General features: G+C 40.3%; 1 protein-coding gene across 2 annotated transcripts; it reads right to left on the bottom strand.

Moving 5' to 3' along the window:
* Positions 1-237: 237 nt before the first annotated feature.
* Positions 238-17,513, bottom strand: snx9b (sorting nexin 9b). Of its 2 annotated transcripts, XM_084560636.1 has the most exons (19): positions 17,332-17,513; positions 15,803-15,889; positions 14,000-14,074; positions 12,858-12,992; positions 12,165-12,242; positions 11,169-11,331; positions 6,513-6,648; positions 6,180-6,264; positions 5,966-6,091; positions 5,710-5,827; positions 5,482-5,612; positions 5,266-5,369; positions 5,061-5,164; positions 4,835-4,912; positions 4,495-4,571; positions 3,389-3,478; positions 1,942-2,056; positions 1,756-1,847; positions 238-1,571 (listed from the first exon to the last, which is right to left on the bottom strand). In XM_084560636.1, the coding sequence occupies exons 1-19, from the start codon at positions 17,341-17,343 to the stop codon at positions 1,524-1,526; spliced, it is 1,854 nt and encodes a 617-aa protein (XP_084416762.1). In that variant the 5' UTR covers positions 17,344-17,513; the 3' UTR covers positions 238-1,523. The 2 variants fall into 2 exon arrangements, with proteins under 2 accessions (XP_084416762.1, XP_084416763.1); XM_084560637.1 differs by lacking the exon at positions 12,165-12,242.
* Between the last annotated feature and the right edge of the window lie 3,446 nt (positions 17,514-20,959).

Genomic DNA, 20,959 nt, shown 5'->3' with positions numbered 1-20,959 from the left:
GCGAGAGAGGAGCGTGGGGTAAAAGGGCCCTTTCACTTCCTCCGACCAGAAGACTGCACAACATGCGCTCCTTGCACAAGCTGCCGACTCATTCTCATTCCTACCCATGCCTGTGCGGGAATCTGACGTGAATAAGGGCTTTAGTGTGAGGAAATCAGAGAGCGCAGTGTGTCGTATACTCTGAACTTATAGAGATGTGGCCTTACACATTCATGCACGAAATCAAGGGACATCCCGTTGAGTACAAATCATTGTTTAATAAATCAAACAGAATCTTTGCTCTTCGAGTGACACCATTTTGCAAATACTTCTATACATAAAAACGTATCTCCATGACAAGAAGCACCTTATACGTCCAATAGAATATATTTATATATATATATATTTTTAATGTATCAAGTGGTAAGAAAACAAAAAAAAGTGAACAAGATTAAAGACTGATTGAAAACAGCATGGTGAAAAGCAAAAAAGAAAAACTTCATAAGTGACATAATCCATGGCTCCATCCCCAACTCTTCTAATGGTACACATTCTTACTGTTACACCTTCATATTAAACACCATAATCTGGTTAAACAAATATTCTTTAGCAGAGGGGAAGAGGGTGCTGGTTTGTCTGCAGACTCACTGATTTTTAATGTTCTTCAATGTTTACTACAAAGAAAAAAATATAGTTTACAACACGTTTTCTCTCCTTACATGTAAACTGCAGCATCACAGTACGCAGCCTTGGAAGGGCTGGAACTTAGTCAACCATTTGTATTTTGCTCAAAAGATATGTCTGCAACACAGGAAGAAGGTGGAGCTTCCTGTTAGCTTTTGAGGAAGTGCAGGATAAAAGGGGGTTATTCACTGCCAGCAGTGGAAACACGGAGGAGCCGCACTCTGCCTTAGATTCTCACTCTGCCTCTAACAAAAATGATGGGGAATTACTGAACATTGGCAGCAATTATAGAGGGTTAGGTTTTTGGTGGCAGTACTTCACTGTGGAGACAACAGCTTTGCCACATTTATAAAGCCTTTCGTCTAATATCTTTAACAAGTGATAAAGATTAATAAAAAACTAGAGTATTGCTTTAAAACAGAAAAAAGGGTATCACATTAGAGAAACGGTGGGGTTTGACTGCTGCAATGAAAACAACTCACGGCCACTGTATCCTGGATATCTACTTCCTGTGTTACACGCTGTGGATCGCAGACAGAGGTTAAGGGTCAGTGTAAATGGTGTGCTCTCTGCGATCATTTTTGGCCCTGAAACCCACTATTCTCAAAGCCTTTTCAGGTGTTTCCACACGCTCACTAACAGAAACTTCCCAGAGAAGTGGAATAAAAACGCCACGAGCCAGGACGGTTGACACAAGCAGTAAAAGAAGACATGAGGCAAGACCGAGAGAAAAACAGAGAAGTGAAAGTTTAAATTAAAGGGAGGGAGAAGAATGCAGAATAAGCAATACAAAAATGTATGGATGCTGAACTGGTTAAACTCTTCTTGTCTTGTAGTGCGAGACTGCCCGTGGGTTGATTTCACATAGTAGTGAACTGACTGTGCGCTTGTCTCAGCTTTGCAGCAATCTGGGGGTGATGAAAAAAAAAAAAGCTAGCATGAACACAAGAGCAGAGGGCAGTCATGTGACGGTTTAGGAGCATTAGTTTCTAAGCAATATGTAACAGCTTTCCATGTAGTCAAGCAAGGAAAAGGGCAAACTGCTACTGACTCAGATTTACCGTGATAAATTGTCAAAATAAATGCCTTTACCGTCTCGTAAAACTTGACTTGCTCCTCCAGGTACAACTGCATGACCCTGTTGTAGTCATAGATACGGTTGCTATGGAAGTGGTTCATCTCAGCTGTGCCACAAAAGAGAGGAAACCACCGCTATCAGACACAACATGCAATGATAACACTGGTCTCTTCGGTATCTCTTGACAAACAGTGTGGTACCTTGTAATGCGTAAGACATGACGCTGACGCGTTTGGCCATGCCGCCTTTTTCCTGAGCGGTAATTTTACTGGCGGCTACCAGCTTGTCACCCTCCTTCACCTTGTCTATGGCTGCCTGTAAAATTGTAAAATGAGCAAACAGCAACACAGAAGGCTCATGTTAGACTGAAGAGGCAAAATGAAAATATCATTTGTAACAATAAAACTTGTACATGTTTCTTTTGACCGTGTGACACTGGATAGTCATGAAACTATCAATGCCTTTGGAGTTTTTATTAATACATGCATAAATGATGAATAATATATAATATGTTTCTTAATAGTATTCAAAGAGTTTAGTTTCACCAACTTTATGAGCTTTTCAGTCATTTGGTGTAAATATTAGTTGTTCTCGTGGCCAGTTTCTCTATTGAGGTTATTGGGCAATGGACCGCAAAAGGAAGAAAGAAAGAGACATTTCACACACATTCAGTCCCTTTCCTGGATCTTCCAGGAGGTCAATCACATAATAAGTAACCTCAATTTATTTTTCATTAATGCTTAAGTAAATGCTTAAGCCTTCACAATCCGGCAGTGCTGAAACAATAAATGGTAAACTATGTAGCACACAGTTGTCGAACTCATTTTAGTTCAGGACATATACAATTTCAAGCGGGCCGGACACTTAACACAAATAGTAGCGTAATAAGAACTCTTAAATTTTCCCATTGTTTTAGTCCAAGTACATTGTACAAGTACATCATGAAAATGTTTACATTTAAAGAACTATCCTTTTCAGCGCATTGCTGTCATCTGCTGTTTGGTTCTAGATCTCGCAGCCCTTAATGGAAAAATTAGGAATAAGCGTAAATTTTACTGAAAAATCTTTAAATTATTTTTTTCTTTTTTAACCTTTGGAGTGAGTCAAGCTAAATGGATCCCACATATTCCATATTTATACCATGCTAAGCGAAGCTAAGCTAACTTGACTATGTGACACATGAAGCCCCATGCAACAGAATCAGATCATTTAAAATGTTTTAATGTTTCATTTATGAATTGGAGTGCTTTAGTGTGACCCTTAGTGGTAAATATATTTCTTCAAAAATTGCAGTCATTGTCTTCTATGTTATTTTCATACCCTTGGTATACATTCATCCCTTGGGCCAGATAGGACCCAATGGCTGGCCGGTTTTGGCCCACGGGCCGTATATTTCTCACACCTGAAGTACAGCTTACTGAAGTATTCTCTCTTGACTTGAACAGGGAAAAACAACTGTGCAATGCAATCTAACAATGTCTAGTTAGCCTGATGTTCATTTACCCATTGAACAGGTCACCTTAGCTATCACTGCAACAATTGCACAACAGCAATTTAGGGATTAGCCGGGAGCCGCCACAGCTTTAGGTTTGTGTTCTAATAAAGATTTGTGTTGTTAATAAAAGCTTCTGTTTCTACTTCCTTTACCTTATGAACTCCGATGGTGTCTGGGAAGCATCCAAGAAGACCTTTATATTCATTGTTGGTTTCCATAAGGAAGTGGAGGTCTTTCTTGGGCTAAAAACAAAGCATTACAGAGACAAATTAGAAAAGATAAATGATAAAACCAAGGTGAGTCTTGTGAGGAAATATCTAAAAATGGAACAACAATGTGAAGGTTAACTTCACAGCAGGAAATAATTTGAAGGATCCTCTAAATCACTGTAGTTTCAACCTAACGACATCACTAAGACCATGGATTCAAATGCACATCCAGTAGGTGGAGACACTAAACAGACAGTTAGTTTAAGAAAAAAAAAAAAAGATAATAAATCCAAATATTTATTTGAATTTTCCTCTCACATTGTGTATGAATGTCTGCACCTACATTCTCTCCTATTCCTCGGCCATATAAGGGAGTGCTGTATGTAGCCTCTGTAGATAATGCAGCAACAGATAAGCTGCACAGTTTTAGCCTTTTGGGTCCTGAGATGAATCCATGTTCAGTCTTTCTCCAACACTAAACAGTATCACAGTTATCACTAAACTAAGGACAACAACCTCTACAGGAGCACTGAGGAAAAACTGTCTGGAGCAGCACAAGCTTACCAGATAAATCCTCCTTCTGGAAGCTGCTGGGACATCAAAAAAAAGCCAAGAATTGACTTTATTACACAGCAAACTAATCCGGGCGATGCAAAAACTCAACTACAAATAGTAGGAAAACCTAGAAGACACTAGAAGTGAGTTTGCCACAGTCTCTTCCTGTACAGATTGAGACTTGAAGAGCAGGATGCCGGGTATCAGTGGTCACTAAAGCAACAGAGCTAGGATGTAAACGCTGGCTATGAACAGGAAATGTTCAAGTATTGTTAGAGCTGAGGGTGAGAACACAAAGAAATGTGGTTGAAACAATAAAAGCTTCGACACACTCAGTATAAACGGTTTGTGACATTCTACGCATGATAATTAATGCTTGTCTGGGTGAAAATGACATGAAAGAAACACCACAGTTTTCTTTCTAGATCCTCTGACAAAATACTGGGTTAAAAACAAACAAAGAAAAAAAAAAAAACAGTGGTTAAAGAAATTACCTGTTCTGCAACCATCTGTGCTATTTCTTCATAAGTCTTCCCCGCAGCTGTCATGGCGTCAGTCAGGGTTGACTCACCTACAGCAGGACAGGGTTGAATTATGACATCAGCAAGGTTCTCATGAGTATTTGTATAGCTTGTCTCAAAACAGTAAGGAATGACTCCAAAGCAAACTGCATTTACTTCTGCTTTTAATGATTGTTGCTTGTCCTCATTACAGTTATCGCTTGAAGTTGTAACCAAAGACTGAATACCTGGCAGGTATCTGCACGTGGGAAAGTGCCTAAGGCGCTCAAGGTAGAAAGATAGATAGATAACATTTAATGTCATATTTGTGTACCTTGGTATCCACTGCTGGTGAAGACAGAGGAGAGGTTTTGGAAGGCTTTGCCAATTCTCTGGTACTCTTTTGGCAGAGCTATGGACGAGAAGAAATGAACACAAAGACAGTAACAGATCCATTATTCTTAGTATTTTGTCAACTGTGTGTAAACAGTAATTACAGCCCAAAGTAAGGAGGCCTGTGTGTGGTAAACTTATTTAGTTTCAGTGCAGTGTGAACATACGGCCTGTGCATCTCTTCCAGTGCTCGTGTCCCACTGTGAGGATTTCCTTCACCCCATCATCCATAGCTTTGGTAAACCTGCTGAACTGCTCACATTTCTGTTCCCTGTGTACAAGGACACATGCACTAAGCATATAGCATGAACTAACACATACAGCACTCCACATAAGTAGCTTTTTCTGTTTGCAAAGCTTCATCTAACTCACACTTCCATAGGGTCCATGTCCGGAGCTTCAGGCTCTATCGTGGAGAAGATCATCACTCCCACTGTCTCGTCCTTCTCTGCTTTTCTCTTTCCTGTCTTCCAGTCCTGCACCAATCAATCACTCGTTTTATTTCAATGATAAATTAATGCAAATAAGACCCAAACCTACAGTATATATAGTTTAAGACCTTGAGTGAAGTGAGGAAGCAGAGCATACCTTCTCATCCTTGTAGGTGAGGAAAAGCTGAAATACTTCGCTGCTGGAAACAACAGGATGCCTGCACATCCTGGTCATCCAACCCTGCAACCGCTCCATACGCATCTTGATGAACTCTTCCTCAAAACGTCCTTTAAGAGAAAGATGGGCACGAAATAATTTTTTTAATATTCATAGCTCCAACATACCGTCCCATATCTATTGATGGTGCAAGAGTCAGGAACTTACCTGTCACCTGCTTGTCGGGTAAAGAAGGAATAGGGATGGCTGACCCAAATTTGTCCAGAAGCCTCTCGTACAACCAGTCAAAGTGCTTGTATCTGTGATTGACTGGTCGGTTTGTGGTCTGCAAACACAAACATTGACTTACGTCACTGTGGGGCATGTAAGCAGCATTTTCAGTGGGCTGTCCTGCAGTTACTTGGAGCAGGTCAGAGTCAGAACTCCAGCTAAGGCCAGTCTCTTAAAACTACTGGACACTTACATTGGGTGTGACTTGGTACTCGATGTAGCTCTTGAGGCCGTACATCTTTGAGCCTTTCTTGGGATCAGCTACCACACAGTCTAGCTGGGTTTCTGGGTAAGACCACACTGGACCGACTTCACCCATCTGAGCATTAAACGCAAAAATATTTAGAGTCTGAATACAAAAATACATAAACTCAAGCTATAACAACAGATATTCAGAGGTAACCTACATAAATTGGTAGCTTCTCTTTGCCCTTCGCAAGCTGCTTGCAAAGGAGGTAGAGCTCTGGACCAGACTTAGAAAATCCAGGGAACCTGCTCAGAGGGAAAACACAAAACTGTCTGATTAGTCTTTTTAATTCTTCTACAAAGTCTAAGGTATTTTTCTGACAAATTACTGCTACTCAGTAAACAAGAAAATTCTATGCGTTTGTGACTATAAAAGTATGACTCAAGTTCAAACTTTGATTCTGGCTTTGTGACTTCCTTTTTCTTTTCAGACACATTAACTGTACACCACTGTTTTCAAAAGCCACACGTGTCACTGACTTATTAACTCTTACTTGTTGAGGGAGATTTTCATTGAAGACGCATGAACTCCGCCTCTTTGTATCGCTCCACCCTCTCCACCTTCGGATTCAGCATAACCACTAGACTTCACGTCATCCCATTCATCATCCCACTCATCATCTTCTGCCCCTGACGTCAGATTCAAGCACACAGAGTTAGTTTTAAATCACGTGCACCAAGTGCAAAAAACATTCTCTTGCAGCTACGCAATATGTCCACTACATTTAGGTGTTAATATGTTGTGGGAAAATTCACAGCTTAATGTTCTGCTAACCTTTACTGTGAGGTTTTAAATAAAAGATAAAAAAGTGTTTCTTCTGCTGTTAACCAATGTGTTTGAACTAGCCATGCAGCACTCAGATAATGCATATCAGATAAGGCATGCGTTTAAGACGTTTCAAGCATCAGCAGTCTCTATTAAAATAATTTGGCTGCAGTATTGCATGCTGCCTTTCCTCGTCACAACAGGGTAAAGTTGGCCTTGGGTGCATTCCCTTTCTGCTATAGATCATGTGAAAACAGTATGCAAATCTATGCTTGCAAAGTGCAAGTACAGCTACGAGAAACCAATAGCCAAGTCTGGTTTAGTGGTTTAGATGCTACTTAAACAGACATATATTGTATTGCATGATTTTCTACAAAACTGTGCACTTTAATTGAGAATCTTGGATGCACACTGATGCAGTAGATAGGCTGAAAAAGAAAAAGACTGAACATGATTCAGGCTTTGTGCTTGGTAGACCCTGAAGACTGAAGTGGGCCTCACGCAATTAGAAAACATATTGGTGAATTGTTGCATTACTGCCCAACAAAGCAAAGCAACATGCTTTGTTGATGTTTGCTCATTCGTGTGAAATGTCATTGTGCCACAGAAAATTTCCGAGAATACAGAAAGTAACATATGCAAAACCACTAAACACCTTAGTAAATTATTAGCGACTAGCTCAGTCTATGTTTCCAGGGTCCTAGGTTCCCCCAGTTCAATATTCTGATGACAAATATCAACCTACCATGTTCAGGACACCTGTCCAGTTAAAATATTTATTAAATATTTTTTGATATATATATATATATATATATATATATATATATATATATTTTATTTATTTATTTTTTTTACAAGAGCAAACTCAAAACTGCAGTATGAACACAACAAACTTGGGTTGGGTTTCATTCCTAACTCTGACTTCAGGGAACAGAAACCCCCTTTGGTGAGGTCTCACAATAACACATGTCACTATAAGCAAATAGAGACCTGAGGAACATGTTTTTCAGGTTCTCATTGTGTGCTATATAAAGGTGGGGAAAACAGGACACCAAGGGTAGACATATGAAGATTGAATGACTGCACCACAGGTAGCGTTAGCTGAAGCTAAGCTAATGCTACTCATTTCTAGGAATCCAGCATTTAAATATAGAACAGAAATGCAAATAAAAGGGTGAGAACAGCTAAAAAAGTCCCAGCGGACAGTAAAGGTTGATTGCCTACTGTAGTGGAGCAGAACCTCTAACTACCATCTCAGCCTACAACATCATAAATATTTAAAGTTTTATTTGTGCAGTGCACCATAAATGTTGTCAAAAGAGAGAGTGTAAAATCCTTAACTTTTCTATCTGCTACAAAGTTTCAAATAGGCCAACAACAGCCTTCATTCTTCATTTTTTTTTCTTCCTCCCTGTCTTCAACGCAAACATGCTGGGACACAAAGGCCACCACCTCTTAAATTCCATAGTCCATAGTGTCACAACTTGTTCTTTCTCACATCACAACACGGTTAATGTATTAATATCAAACTATACACACACACATACGCTTTTAAAAATGTAAGTCATATCAGAAAACTCTTGAGGTGGAAAGTTACACTCCTCATCTGTATGTATGCCAATCCACACACCAAACCGTTCAACAGGCGATCAACGGGATACCTGTGTATTCAATAAGGTATGGATAGGGATAGATGTCTTTGGCAGGAGAGAAAAGAAAGGAAATGTTGGTTAATTTCTCTCCATGCCATTTTTATTTCCCACGTTCTCTTCTTACAAAAGCAATTGGAGAATCTAAAAAACAGGTCAAGTAATTTGTGCTTCTGAGTCAAGAGTGAGGCTAACTTTTTCCACAGTCTGGCAAAAACAGAATCATGACTTGATTGTCCTGTCCGTGCACTGGAGAGCATTTCTGCCGAGGGACTGAACAACTGAAAGAGACTGCTCTATGGAGGACCAAAACTGTCGCAATAAATAATTTAATTAATTAAGACTTGGATGTTTTTATTCATTCAAACCTACATACACTTTCAAATGAAATTACAGTGTACTGACTCACAACAGCAGCTAAACACAGATTGGAAGTGTGCCAAAAATAATATTCAAAATAAATGTAGCATGCAAATATAATGTCACCTGGCTCTTTCCACATTTAGAGGAACTTTCTATGGAGGACCAAAACTGTCACAATAAATAAATATACAAATTAGGGGCGGGACTATAACGCGTTAATTACGATTAATTATTTACAAAAAATGAACCCATTAAAAAAATTAACGCATTTAATCGCAGTTTGCATTCCAAACAACGCGGAACTTTTGTCAGTGCACGATTTCCTGGTACACCGATTACACTGATGCACACGTCAGAGCTTGATTCCTGGAGGAATCATATGAAAGTACGCTGCTAGGACTGATGGAAGGCCAATTTTATTTTAAAAACCTTCCTCATGGAAGCCTTGATAAAAGCGGGGTTTTGTGAAAATTGTGCAAAAAAGGAGTTGGCATACCACTGAAGCACTTCAACACTACGGTACCATCTAGAGGCAAAACATGTTGCAGTGGGCACAAAACTGCCGGAGCTGTTAGCGCTAGCAGTCCCGGTCGCCACTAAATGCATTTTTCCAGACTTTAAAAGAGCTTGAGTTTACAATATTCATGCCTGTGTCTATTATTTATATCTAATTAATTAGATTTTTTTTTTTTTAATCAGTCCCACCCCTAATATAAATAAATAAATAAGGCAACAATTAAAAATACAGCTAGGCATTTATTACACATTTCATAAAATGCTATCATTTTTATGTATGTCACATTTTATTAACATACATACTGATATATATTGTATAGACAATATAACACTACTCTGTCCGGAATAGAAAGAACATTGCCATCTGACAAACAAAACAGCTCTCATAGTTTCATTCTCATGTACATTCAGGATGAATAAAAGATTTGAGATTGATCTTTAAGATTGAATGTGGTGTGACACATTAGCATCCAACCAATATCACAATAATTCAAAACAAGCAGTGATACATGACACCACCATACCGAGTCACAAGCCACATCATTTAAATGCACTGCAGTAGATATTACATTACATAAGCCTGACTATTTAATAGATTAAACTGACACCTAAAAAGGGCTAAGCAGTAAATCATATATTAGATCCTACCCTCATAATGAGAGTTTAAAAAGCAAATAATGCAAACAAGCAAGTTAAATCGAGGACTGTCCTAGACCTACTAGCACAACCTATATATAATAACTTGTAAAGGAAGCAGAAGCGCTTTAGAGCTACGAATATGTAACACCAAATTATCTCATTTAAAGGAACAGTATGTAAGAAATGTATTTCAATTAATCATAAAATGGCCCTGATATGTCACTAGACATGAAGAAATCATGTTCATTTCAAATACTTATATCACTGACAACAGTGGTCCGGCCAGGATATTGTCATTTAAAAGTGAGAGTTGCAGCCCTCAACTGATGTTATTGTTGTCATGTTGTGTTTTGGTCTGAGGCGCCACCCTCCACCTATCTACCAATCACGAAGTCAGTAGAGTTTCGTCTTCCGGGTTGCCAGCTCTGCTCTAGTTACCGCGACGAAACCTAAGACCTCGTTATGAATCCGAACTACGTCGTGACAAAGTCCGAAATAAAACAAGGATTTGTATAGGAGATGCCTTTGAAAGATGGAGACGGCTGAAAACGGAGAAGAATTTGAAGACAGACGCCAACGTTGCTAATTTTCTCCTGGACAGGTAAGATTCATCTGGCTAACTTACTTGTACATAATGTAAATGGACATTTCAAATATTCACGACAGTCGAACAAAGTTATGCATGTTCGTGCAAAGTTACGTTAGCGCATACAGAGGAGGTGGGTCGTCGAATTGAAAAGGTAAGGAATTGTTTGGGAAATAAAAACGGCGAGTCGTCATTGCTAACATTAGCAATGCATTATGAGCCCGTTTCTCTGTCATTATGCTGAAACGCCGAGGAAAACAACATTAGCACGTCGATTATGGCAATGTGAAACGTAATTGAGACGTATTGAGTAGCCTAACGTTACCTCGGTAACCTGGCAACCTCGAGTCAGGGGGGAGGTTGGAGGGGATACACCGTTCTACAGTATTTTGAAAGTGATTGCAGTACCAGTTTTGGCCAGTTTTCGCCACAATCTTACATACTGTTCCTTTAAATTACTGTGTGATTTTAAACAGCAGTGATGAGACATGTACAGTAAATACAAAATGCAACGAGAATGCAACCTCCTATTTATAATTATAACCAGATCATAGGTGGTGATTCTACTGACGCACATGAGAATTCAAAATTAGGCCAGCTGTGGCTGCTGACTAAAAAAAGCTGTTCTCACCTGGGCCTTGGTAAGCCTGGGGGTGGCCCTGTGCTACAGAGCCCCAGGGGTCGGCAGCACTCTTCCCCGTCTGGGTACCCTCCGGATTAGACGCCCAGTTGTTGTTAGAGCCCCCCGAGGGGTCTGCGTTCCACACCGACCAGGGATCATTGCCATTACTGGCCTGTAAGAGACAGAAAGAGAAACTTTAAGGGATGAAATAAGGAGTGTGGAGGACAGAGTGGAGTCCAGTCTAGTACGTAGTCTGTCCAATAAGATGTTTTCAGACAACATGCCTTTCAAACACGTTAATGCAGACCTGACTCTGCTTTACAGATAGTGTAACTGCAATTATATTGATGAAATCCAAATATTTGTCATGCTTACTTAAAAATAATACAATTTAAGTTCATTCACACTATTTCTTACGGCCTTTTGAGCTTCAAATGCAACGCGTATATGTATATGCCATGCTTACAAGTCAGGCACACACACCACAAGGTAAACTTGCACGTGCACAGGCATGCAAATGAGTGTGTCTTTGTGTAGTTTGAAGTTATGCAATCCTAGAGATGCCTACACACATAATATATAAGAAAACAGCAGTTTAAAAGCAAGTACTATTTAAAAAAACAAAAAAGATTATTTATATTTAGTGACTTTCTGATCATCATTTAGAATAAACGTACGTACTTCTTCTAAATGACGATTAGTCAGTGTGATTAGAGAGACACAAGGATCACTGACTTTGATCTCGTTCACACTTTTATTGCGGTGCTGATTCACACAATTTAATAATCACGCGATGATTGGTGTGATGTGAGAGCATCTGTGGGTCGGCTCTACAAGGTGCAAGGTGGAGAAGATGAGATCATGCTTTCTGCAGGCAGTGGAGGGGGAATTTGCCAAAGCCAGACCAATCAGAGAGGACGGCGGCTTTGGGCAGAGAATGGGTGAGGGTGGGAGTGCTTGGGTTCACGCCCCAGGCCACGCCCATCAACTTTTAGTGGCGATTACCTCATCGGGGGATGAAAGGAAGGGGGGAACTGGGGTGTTGGGGGATTCTGGCTGGGGAGTCAAGCCCCCAGCATCCACCTTGAGGGGAAAAGAAGGTGACATCATCACAAAGCGCCAGGAGTGAAGCTACACACTGAGCAGGGAACGGGTTAAAGTGGTGCTGGTGTGGACGTGCGTGTGTGGGTGGACAAGAGTGAGAGGCCATGACGTGACGTTGATGGCTGACACATTTCCTGCCTTGACTCAACCACTCACTGAGCCCAACATTTTGTTTTACTGATCCAACAGTATGCTCTTTTTCTTTTTTGGTGGAACTTCCTCCCTGCTAACAACAGAAGGTTTCACTGACCTCACTTCTTCTCTGTTCTGTTTTACTAGCACTAAAACCTGCACCAGTTATAAATGACACGGCCACGATGAATATCTCCAACAGCAGCCGCTCTCACTTCTGCATCTCTGGGGCTCACACAGGCTCCACAAACCAGTAAAACTTTGTCAGCGCTTACTTCTTCTTTTTTTTTTTTTTTTTGTGGTATCTTCAGTTCACCCTATAACTGTGAGTGGAAGAATGGAAACACAGCAGGTGCACTGTGAATGAAACTACGGTATATGTTTACTTCCACAGCATGGATGTGGACTTGTGTATTTCAAGGTTGTAGTGGTACCTGTCCCTTTACTAATTGAGTGCACTACCTGGTTTTGTGCTGGAGTTGATGCGGGAGCATATGCATCAAAGAAAGCTAGATCCGTAGGTGCAACATTTCCTACGCTCTGAGAAGGTGCTGGGGCTGCTGCTGCTGCTTGGAACGAAGAGCCGGGCTTACCGAACTACAAACGAAAAGGACAAAAGACAAAGACAGAAAACAGTTGCGAATTAGGTGAAGAAATTCCAGAAGATATTCCAGTGTGCTCTAATGATTTTCAAAGGTACATTCTTCTGTAGTATTGTGTGTCGACTCTGGATCCGTTGGCATTGAAAAGAGGGTTTAAATTTCTGCAATTTATCCAAACCGTGACAGCCCTGGCTGGTGAGTTTCTCACAAACGCTTTAAAACGTATCCTCAATATAAAAACACCACACCTGACCCTATTTTTTCTGCTCCGACGTCTTTTTATTTTTGCAGCTCTTACTTTTTACCAACAGAGTGCAGTGAAATGGAGCACAGCTGCTTGAGACACCGTCCTGATGGTTTTCATTAGACATTATATAAGCTACAAGTGCAATTGTCATCAGGGCCTTTTTATGACTTGGACACAGAAACAAAACAGTCTGGGGGCAGCTGCGGAGGTAACTTAAGGCCAGGCAAACACATCTACATGAGCTTGTTTGCGAAGCTGAGCAGACAGGACCCATCAGTCTCTATCTTGTACACACACTACATGGTTAGACGTTGCAGTGAGTCTTTAGAGTGAGGCTAAACTGTTATAACATTACAGAATCTGCTTTCAAACTCTCTCTCTCTGTCTCTGTGTGAATATCTTTGGGGTGAATCATATCCCCATGATGAAGTTACTGGATCGAGCTGAACACACACACACACACACAAACCCCCGTAATCAGCAAAACCCTGAAGGAGGCACATCCTGTTGTGATTTTAGCACCAGCAGACCTTTTTGCAGACATCTGCAATGGGAAATATCTAGCTGATAAAGACACTGAGAGCTTGAAATGCTAAATATTTTCTGTGCTCTGATGTGGATGGTACATGTTGACCTCAAAACATAATTGCAGAAAGCTTAGTTGTTTCATTTTCTGGTGCTAACCGCCATTACAAGTACGGTATGTGGTGCGAAATGTTTGCTGGAATCCCCACCATATGTCATTATTGTCTTACCTCAATATAGTCTTCGGGCACAAGTCCGATCTCCCCTCTGGAGTTCTGTGCTTCGATCCAACCGCCTCCAATATTCTGAAATAGAGACCCAGGAAAATATTGGCATGAATGACGTATAGGTGTCTACATCACATAAACACAAAATTACTGGGGGGAAAAAACATTAAAAGAAAGTTTGACAATGCACTGCAATTACTTGACTAACCCACATTTACATACAACTTTCTGAACTACATTTGAACAGTGCTGTAAAACATAATTTTAGGACATCTGGGCTAATAGCTTAGAGGAGAGACTGAGAGCAATGAGAGAGAGAGAGAGCACACCCACTTCTATTGCTGAGCACACAAGTCTAGAGGCTATCTATAGATACCCAACAGATATACTTGCGTTCACTTTCACTTACATTTGTTTTTCAATTATTCTGAGGCAATGACACATTTCTACAAGTCAAGCTGGTTTCTTTGATCATGTTGCTCTGCTGCTACACCAGCCTTTGCATATGCTGCATTAAAAACTGAAACCCTGCACAACTCAGGCTTCCTTAGAATAACATAGCTGCTTTAAGTGCAATTAAAGCAATAACCAGGTTATTAAAGTGTCTAGTGAGTGATCCAATTCCTTCTTCTCTAGGCAGTCTGTTAATTTAACCCAAAAATATTTTTTTCTGTTGTGTTATCCTGATACACTAGGTCCAGGCTGGCTTAAGTTAGACTTCGATTAGGAAACTATGCAGCTCAGCACACAGTCTGTGGCCTTTGAACTGTTGACAACCAGCAGGAATGACATCATGTTTGCTCTGTCTCTTTCTCCCCCCCTTGGCCTTCCTTCCTTCGTACATATTTGTGACACACATCCTTTATAGTCGGAGTGAGGTCATGTGATTTAGGCCTTTATAGGACTGTTTATGTAGAGCTTCATACAGGTTAATTATTTTTCCACAGGTAACTAATTCTAACCATAGAGGACTAGGGACTAGTGTTGGAAACTAGTTTTGGCAGTAAACAAAAATATAGTACACTGGATAATGATTCAGCAATTGTCAGTGTATTACTGTTGTTGCCCCTTTTAAAGTAAACACATAAATAAAAAACTCTCTCTCTTCCTGACTTCTTCCACAGGGTAAAGGGCACGGAACGGTAGTAAAGAACTTTGCAAAAGGACGTCTACACATCTGTGTAACCAATGCAAATGTAGGCTACTCTTGTCAGTGTTGTTGTCAGCCCTTTAGCTCTGACCAGAGTGTGGAAAAGACACAACAAAGAATTTCTTTGTAGTGGAGTGAAACTGAGTTTTATTATGTGCCCATTGCCTTTGCCTCTTTCTCAGTTGTGCTTTTTCTTCTTAGTTGTTTTATTTGGTAAACTCTGCTGTGGCGATTCCCTTTCAGCAAATCAGCATTTGACCTATGTGTAGTGTCACTACCCAGAAATGACACACTGCTAGCTTGTTGAAGGACTGAACTGAAGCGTGTCTCTGTACCCTCTGCATTGGTAAAACTCCCATAATCCTTCACACTGCATAGACAGAGAGCTATGCAAATAGCCTCCAACAGGGAACCACGAATAAGCATTAATTAGTGACCATTATTAGGTCCACATGAAGTACACAATGCTGGCATCAACAAGAAAATAGTAGTAAAGTAAGTATACATGCTGAATAAAAACCTTTAAATGTTTAAAAAAGTGATCACGTTTGAAGCAGATAGTTACAGAGTCTCTTTGCAGCAGTGTCTGGGATCCTGTACCTAGGTTGCGGCAATGCTAACTAACAGAACACTAGAGGAGCACTGGTAGTATTTACCTTATTGGTGATGGTGATGGTCTCGCCTTCTTTCACCGTCAACTCATTGTTTCCGGGCTCAGCAGTAAAGTCATACAAAACCTGTGCCTGAAACAAACAATCAAGAGAGAACATACAAGGCTAGCTGGATGACTTACAGACTAATGCTTTTTTGCAAACATCTGCACCCAATAACTCCCGAAGCAGTATTTTGAAGAGAAATAAGGGCAGGGTGAAACAGGCCAAACTAGTTCTTCTTGACCAGTTAATGCTGACTCTAAACCAAAACAAGGTCAGAAGCACCACGTTACCTGGTTCAGTTGAATACAAGGGCCAACATGTCTTCTCCCACTGAACCACATCTGCTAATCTGCCCTTTCTCCAGGGCACCAGAGGAGCACACATACTCATATTCATTCAACAGCGAGAGGTAGGGGAATGAAAACTATGTGCTATCATAACAATATCAAAGTCAGTCTAACTTGTTCATTAACCAGTGAGTGACTAATATAGGTGCAAGGCTATCTGCTATTCCCTGAACAAAGATCTACTTTAGCGTTAGCCTGCCACTTCCCAGGAGTCCAGGAAGCTGGACAACGTTTTCAAACAGGAACTGCATGAAACAGCCTCTGCTCGGCTTGCTCAACTATCTTTTCTTTGGATGATCTGGATATTTCCGCTGTGTGACATTATTAAGCACGCTACTTGGATGAGTCTAAAAATACAAGTTAAACAATCAAGTTCCCCTCCAATCTAACAGACGGTTTGTTTACTTTAGTAACTTTAGTTACATGACCTTTAATGCTCATATCGATGCATATTGAAGACTGACACCAGAAAGCTGTTTCTCACACCAGCCTGCTAAAGGAGGAAAGTTTGTCTCATTTGTGAAACCACACAACGATTAACATGTAAGCCTCCAGTGCAAGTAGGTTAAATGTTGTGTCCTCTACTCAAACATTTTACATGAATAATATTTCCATACAAATGGACTGTTTTTGTGTCTTTGCTGTTACAAAAGAGGACTGAATTTGAGTAATAGAAAACTGAACGTTTATTTTGGATACTATTAGTAAAATGAATGTGTCAATACTTATACAACTAACTGTAAAAAAGGACAATCATGTACTATGTTGTAATCTCATGATCATTATTACGCGCAAACCGCACACGTTAAAGACTGTATTTCCCAGAATGCAATACAGGGAGAATTGACCCGCACTGGAAAGGTAGTAAAATGTCACAAGACACTTTGTTAATGAGACACATTTTCCATGTATAGCCAAACACGTTCGTTTTACATTAAACACACATATTTGTGTTGCATGGTACCACTTCTCGACTCTAAACCAGACTTTTAAACGAATTTTGACTCACAGTGTGTGGCTTTAAGTAAAACTACGGCGAGACATTGCAACTCTTGACTGTATCGGTTCTAAGTCCATAGCACGGACTATTTACGCGTAAAAACTACCTCAGTAGAAACTTGGCGAGGCAACACAGCCGGTTTGACGTTAAAAAAAAGAGCACAGAAAAGTTGTCCGACCTACCGTTACCGCCATTATCGAAGCATGGATCAATCATTACAAAAACAGGCCCTGTGGTTCTCAGGATTTCCAGTCCTCAGCTGGACATTTCCCTCTCCTGCCGTTGCTCTTCAAGCTAACATAACACACTGCGCCAAAGCCAGCCTCCACTTCGGAGAACACGGCCAAGCCAGCCCCCACGTTCTTTTGCGCGTTGTCCTTATTCGAAACATTACGGTAAACGCATGCAAAAACAGCCCTTCGAAATAAAAGCGTCATTCATGCACGCTGTCAATCAGTAAATGGTGAGCAAATTTAAATCTAATGAAACAATATAAATAAATAACAAATAATGACTATTTATTATTTGCAACAATATTATATGGAATTACAATAAAAAGGTAACTATATAACTATATAAATATGGGGTTGTGTCAAATTAATTAACAATATTTAAGTAAAATATAACATTTAAAGAAAACTCCCTGTTTTCACAGACTAATTCCACTTCACCCTGATAGTACACATCCTCAAGATGCCACCCAGGACATACCAGGTGATTCTGATGTGGAATGTCTGTAAGAGCCATAATTTAATTTAGGTATAAGCGCGAGGCTTCTCTGAGCCACTAGGGGGCAGCCAAGCGGTGTTACACTGGAGGCTGGGGGTTGTGACGGGTGTTTTAAGTTAATTGATTATTGTAACAAAGACGATGAATGGGAAGCAACAGTTTTTGACTCTGCTCGAATTTACGTAGTTTTTTGTGGTTTATGTATATGTCAAACCTATTGGAAGTGACGGACTATTTACTGAACAGAAATGCGGTAAAGATGCTCGTTTGATGAACAGCGGTGGTGAATACATCTGACAGCCAGATCTTCTGCTCGTATACTTGGAGCTGCACCGGAGCTGCTGGAGTTACCGGGACGCTGACACAAACATTTAAATGGCCACGCGTAAATGAAGCGCATTGGTTGCAGCCGTCTTAATTAAACAAACTGTGCGTTAAAACGTATTGTTTCGCGGATATACCGTAACTAACGTGTTTCAGTGCGAATATGGAAGAGGAATGGACGAAACCGTGCGACCCACTTACTTATAATAAACTTTCAGTTTATGGGACTGAAAGTGAATTTAATGGGGGTGTGAAAGATCCTGAAACTGACGCTGTTGAACAAAAACGCACCTCTAAATTAACCCAACGCTTTAATGGACGAAATAGACAATTAAATGGGAAAGAAAGCTAAATTAAATAAATTGTCAAAGCTAAAAGCAACTGTTATTAAAGGTTTGTAATTCTCAGTGTCGAATTAAACAAGTGTCGACAAGATAGAGGAATTGTTAACCAATACAACCACGACTTCAATGACTGGACCTCTAAAGACCAACAGGAGATGTGAAGAGAGGAAATTAAGTTTGTGGAAATTGATGAAGGTTCTGTTCAGCTTCAAGAAGGTCACTATGAAACCAAACAGCCTTTCAAAAAGGAAAGTATTGCCATGTGAAACAATTTCTTTGTGGCTAAGCATGTATTCATGGTCTGAAAAAGAAGTTTCAGAAGAATTCAAGTTTTTATGAGGAATACACAGACTTTCTCGCTGATGTCATTGGCAAAGGGCATGCTGAGCAGGTATCACAGCATCAGTTAGAACCACGTGAGGGAAAATTGTCCATGGTGTTTACCATCCAAGGAAGGGAACATTACGAGTTGTTCGACTGTGGAGCAGAGTTTAAAGGGGTCTTTCTCAGCAGTCAACTTCTGCAAGGCTCGAATCTGACCAGCTCATTGGTGGGAGTCCTGATGCGTTTCAGGCCAGAGCCAGTGGCATTAATGGCTGACATACAATCTTTGTTCCACCGAGTTAAGGTGGTAGAAAACATGTGGATTTTTTAAGATTCCTGTGGTGGCCTGAAGGTAAACTGGAACAAGATCTTGTAGACATGGCTGTCCATTTATTTGGTGCAGTATCTTCACCCAGCTGTGTATGCTTTGCTCTTCAAAAAACGGCTGAGAATAACCAAACTAGCTGTTGTCAATAGAAGTGATTGACACAGTCAACAGAAACTTCTATGGATGACCTTCTGAACAGCCTGCCTGCTAATGAGGATGCTGTCATCATAGTTCTGAACTTCAGAGCCATTTCAAATAGAGAGAGATTTGGATATGAGAAGAAGATAGAAACAAGTCCAATATATCACTGATCTCTTCTGGAAAAGGTGGATTCGTGAGTATCTCCCATTTATCTCCCATCCCATCAAAGGTGGACGAATTAAAAAAGCTTTTTGCCTGGAAATATTGTTGTGGATCCTGCAGCACCACGTGGACCATGGCTGCTTGGAAAGATACTAGAAACCTTTCCTGATAGAAACAGTCTTGTCCATTCTGTCTTCAAACAAAGACGAGTATAACTGAGAGACCGTGACGAAAATTTGTTATGTGAAGATACAGATTAAGCATATCAAGCTTAGGTGATGTTGAAATTATGCAATACGAATTTGCATGAATTATTAATGCCTGTATAAAAATGTTGTGTTTTGGTTTTGTTTTGCATTTTCATGGCTCCTTTAAATATCGTTAAGAATTGCTCTGTCTTCTACCAGAAGCAATTAGAGGCTGGTGTGTAAGAGACATTTATGTTTAAGCGCAAGGCTTCTCCGAGCCACTAGGGGGCAGCCAAGCTGTGTTTACACTGGAGGCTGGGGGTTGTGTATCCATAATACCAAGTAAATACAGGGCCAGTATCGCCGATACCGATTTAGATTTTTAATAATTAAGGCATCATCAGCCGGAATAAATCTGAATCTGAAGTTTCATGACCTTTTAGGGTTTTTGTGATTTGCCTTTTGGATTATTGATCAGTTAAAATCCAGTCTGAATTTGGGCAAAGTTTATAAGTAAATAGAAAATACTTTATTGTCACAAAAGGTTTTGTTCAGAAACAACACAAAATGATCACTTGAGAACAAATGAAAACATTTTTCAGGCAGAGTGTTCAAAAACTAAAATACAGTTATAACTTAATCTCTCCCTTCATTACACTGCAGGGAGGTTCTGGACTTTTCTGTTAAATAAAGTGTACAAAATTATCACTCCACATCAAATATTATAAAAAATGTAAAATAAAAGATTTTTTTTTTCCGGTAGCATGTGTGTTTAGGAAGTACAATACAAAAATATGACGGCATTTCTCCCCTTTAGTGCACTGCTTTTCTTCTTTTTGGGGGTCTGTTGGGGCCAAGGGCCAGGGGATGTTTCTCCTCCCACCTCCTTTTCTGTAGCTCTGTGTTTTCTTTTCCATGATTTTTCATACGCTTATACAAGTTTGTTGTGTTACCACTGTATACAGCCTATTTACAACTAGTACAACTGTCATTTAATTTTCAGCCTGAAGGTATAAACAAACGGCGCTCCTCTTTCCCTCTGCCATTTTCCTGCTGTTTCTGTGCTGTGTGTAATGGGGCTGCTGACCAGGCCTGGCTGGTAGCGGTGGGCGGTGCTTCTTTGGCTAGCGGAGTCACGTGACGGTACAACAAACACACGAGAAGGGGAGGAAGGGCAAAGTGAGCCTGCTCTGCTCTGTGTCAGCAGCTAGTCAGCAGCAGCATTTAGACAAACACAGTCAGGTCACCTGTTTAATGAAACAAGAGAGAA

The sequence above is a fragment of the Chelon labrosus genome (genome assembly GCF_963514085.1).
Source record: "Chelon labrosus genome assembly, chromosome: 14".
In the NCBI taxonomy this organism is placed as follows: Eukaryota; Metazoa; Chordata; class Actinopteri; order Mugiliformes; family Mugilidae; genus Chelon; species Chelon labrosus.
The sequence above is the reverse complement of the archived record's forward strand: the minus strand, read 5'-3'. Positions and strand labels throughout refer to the sequence as shown.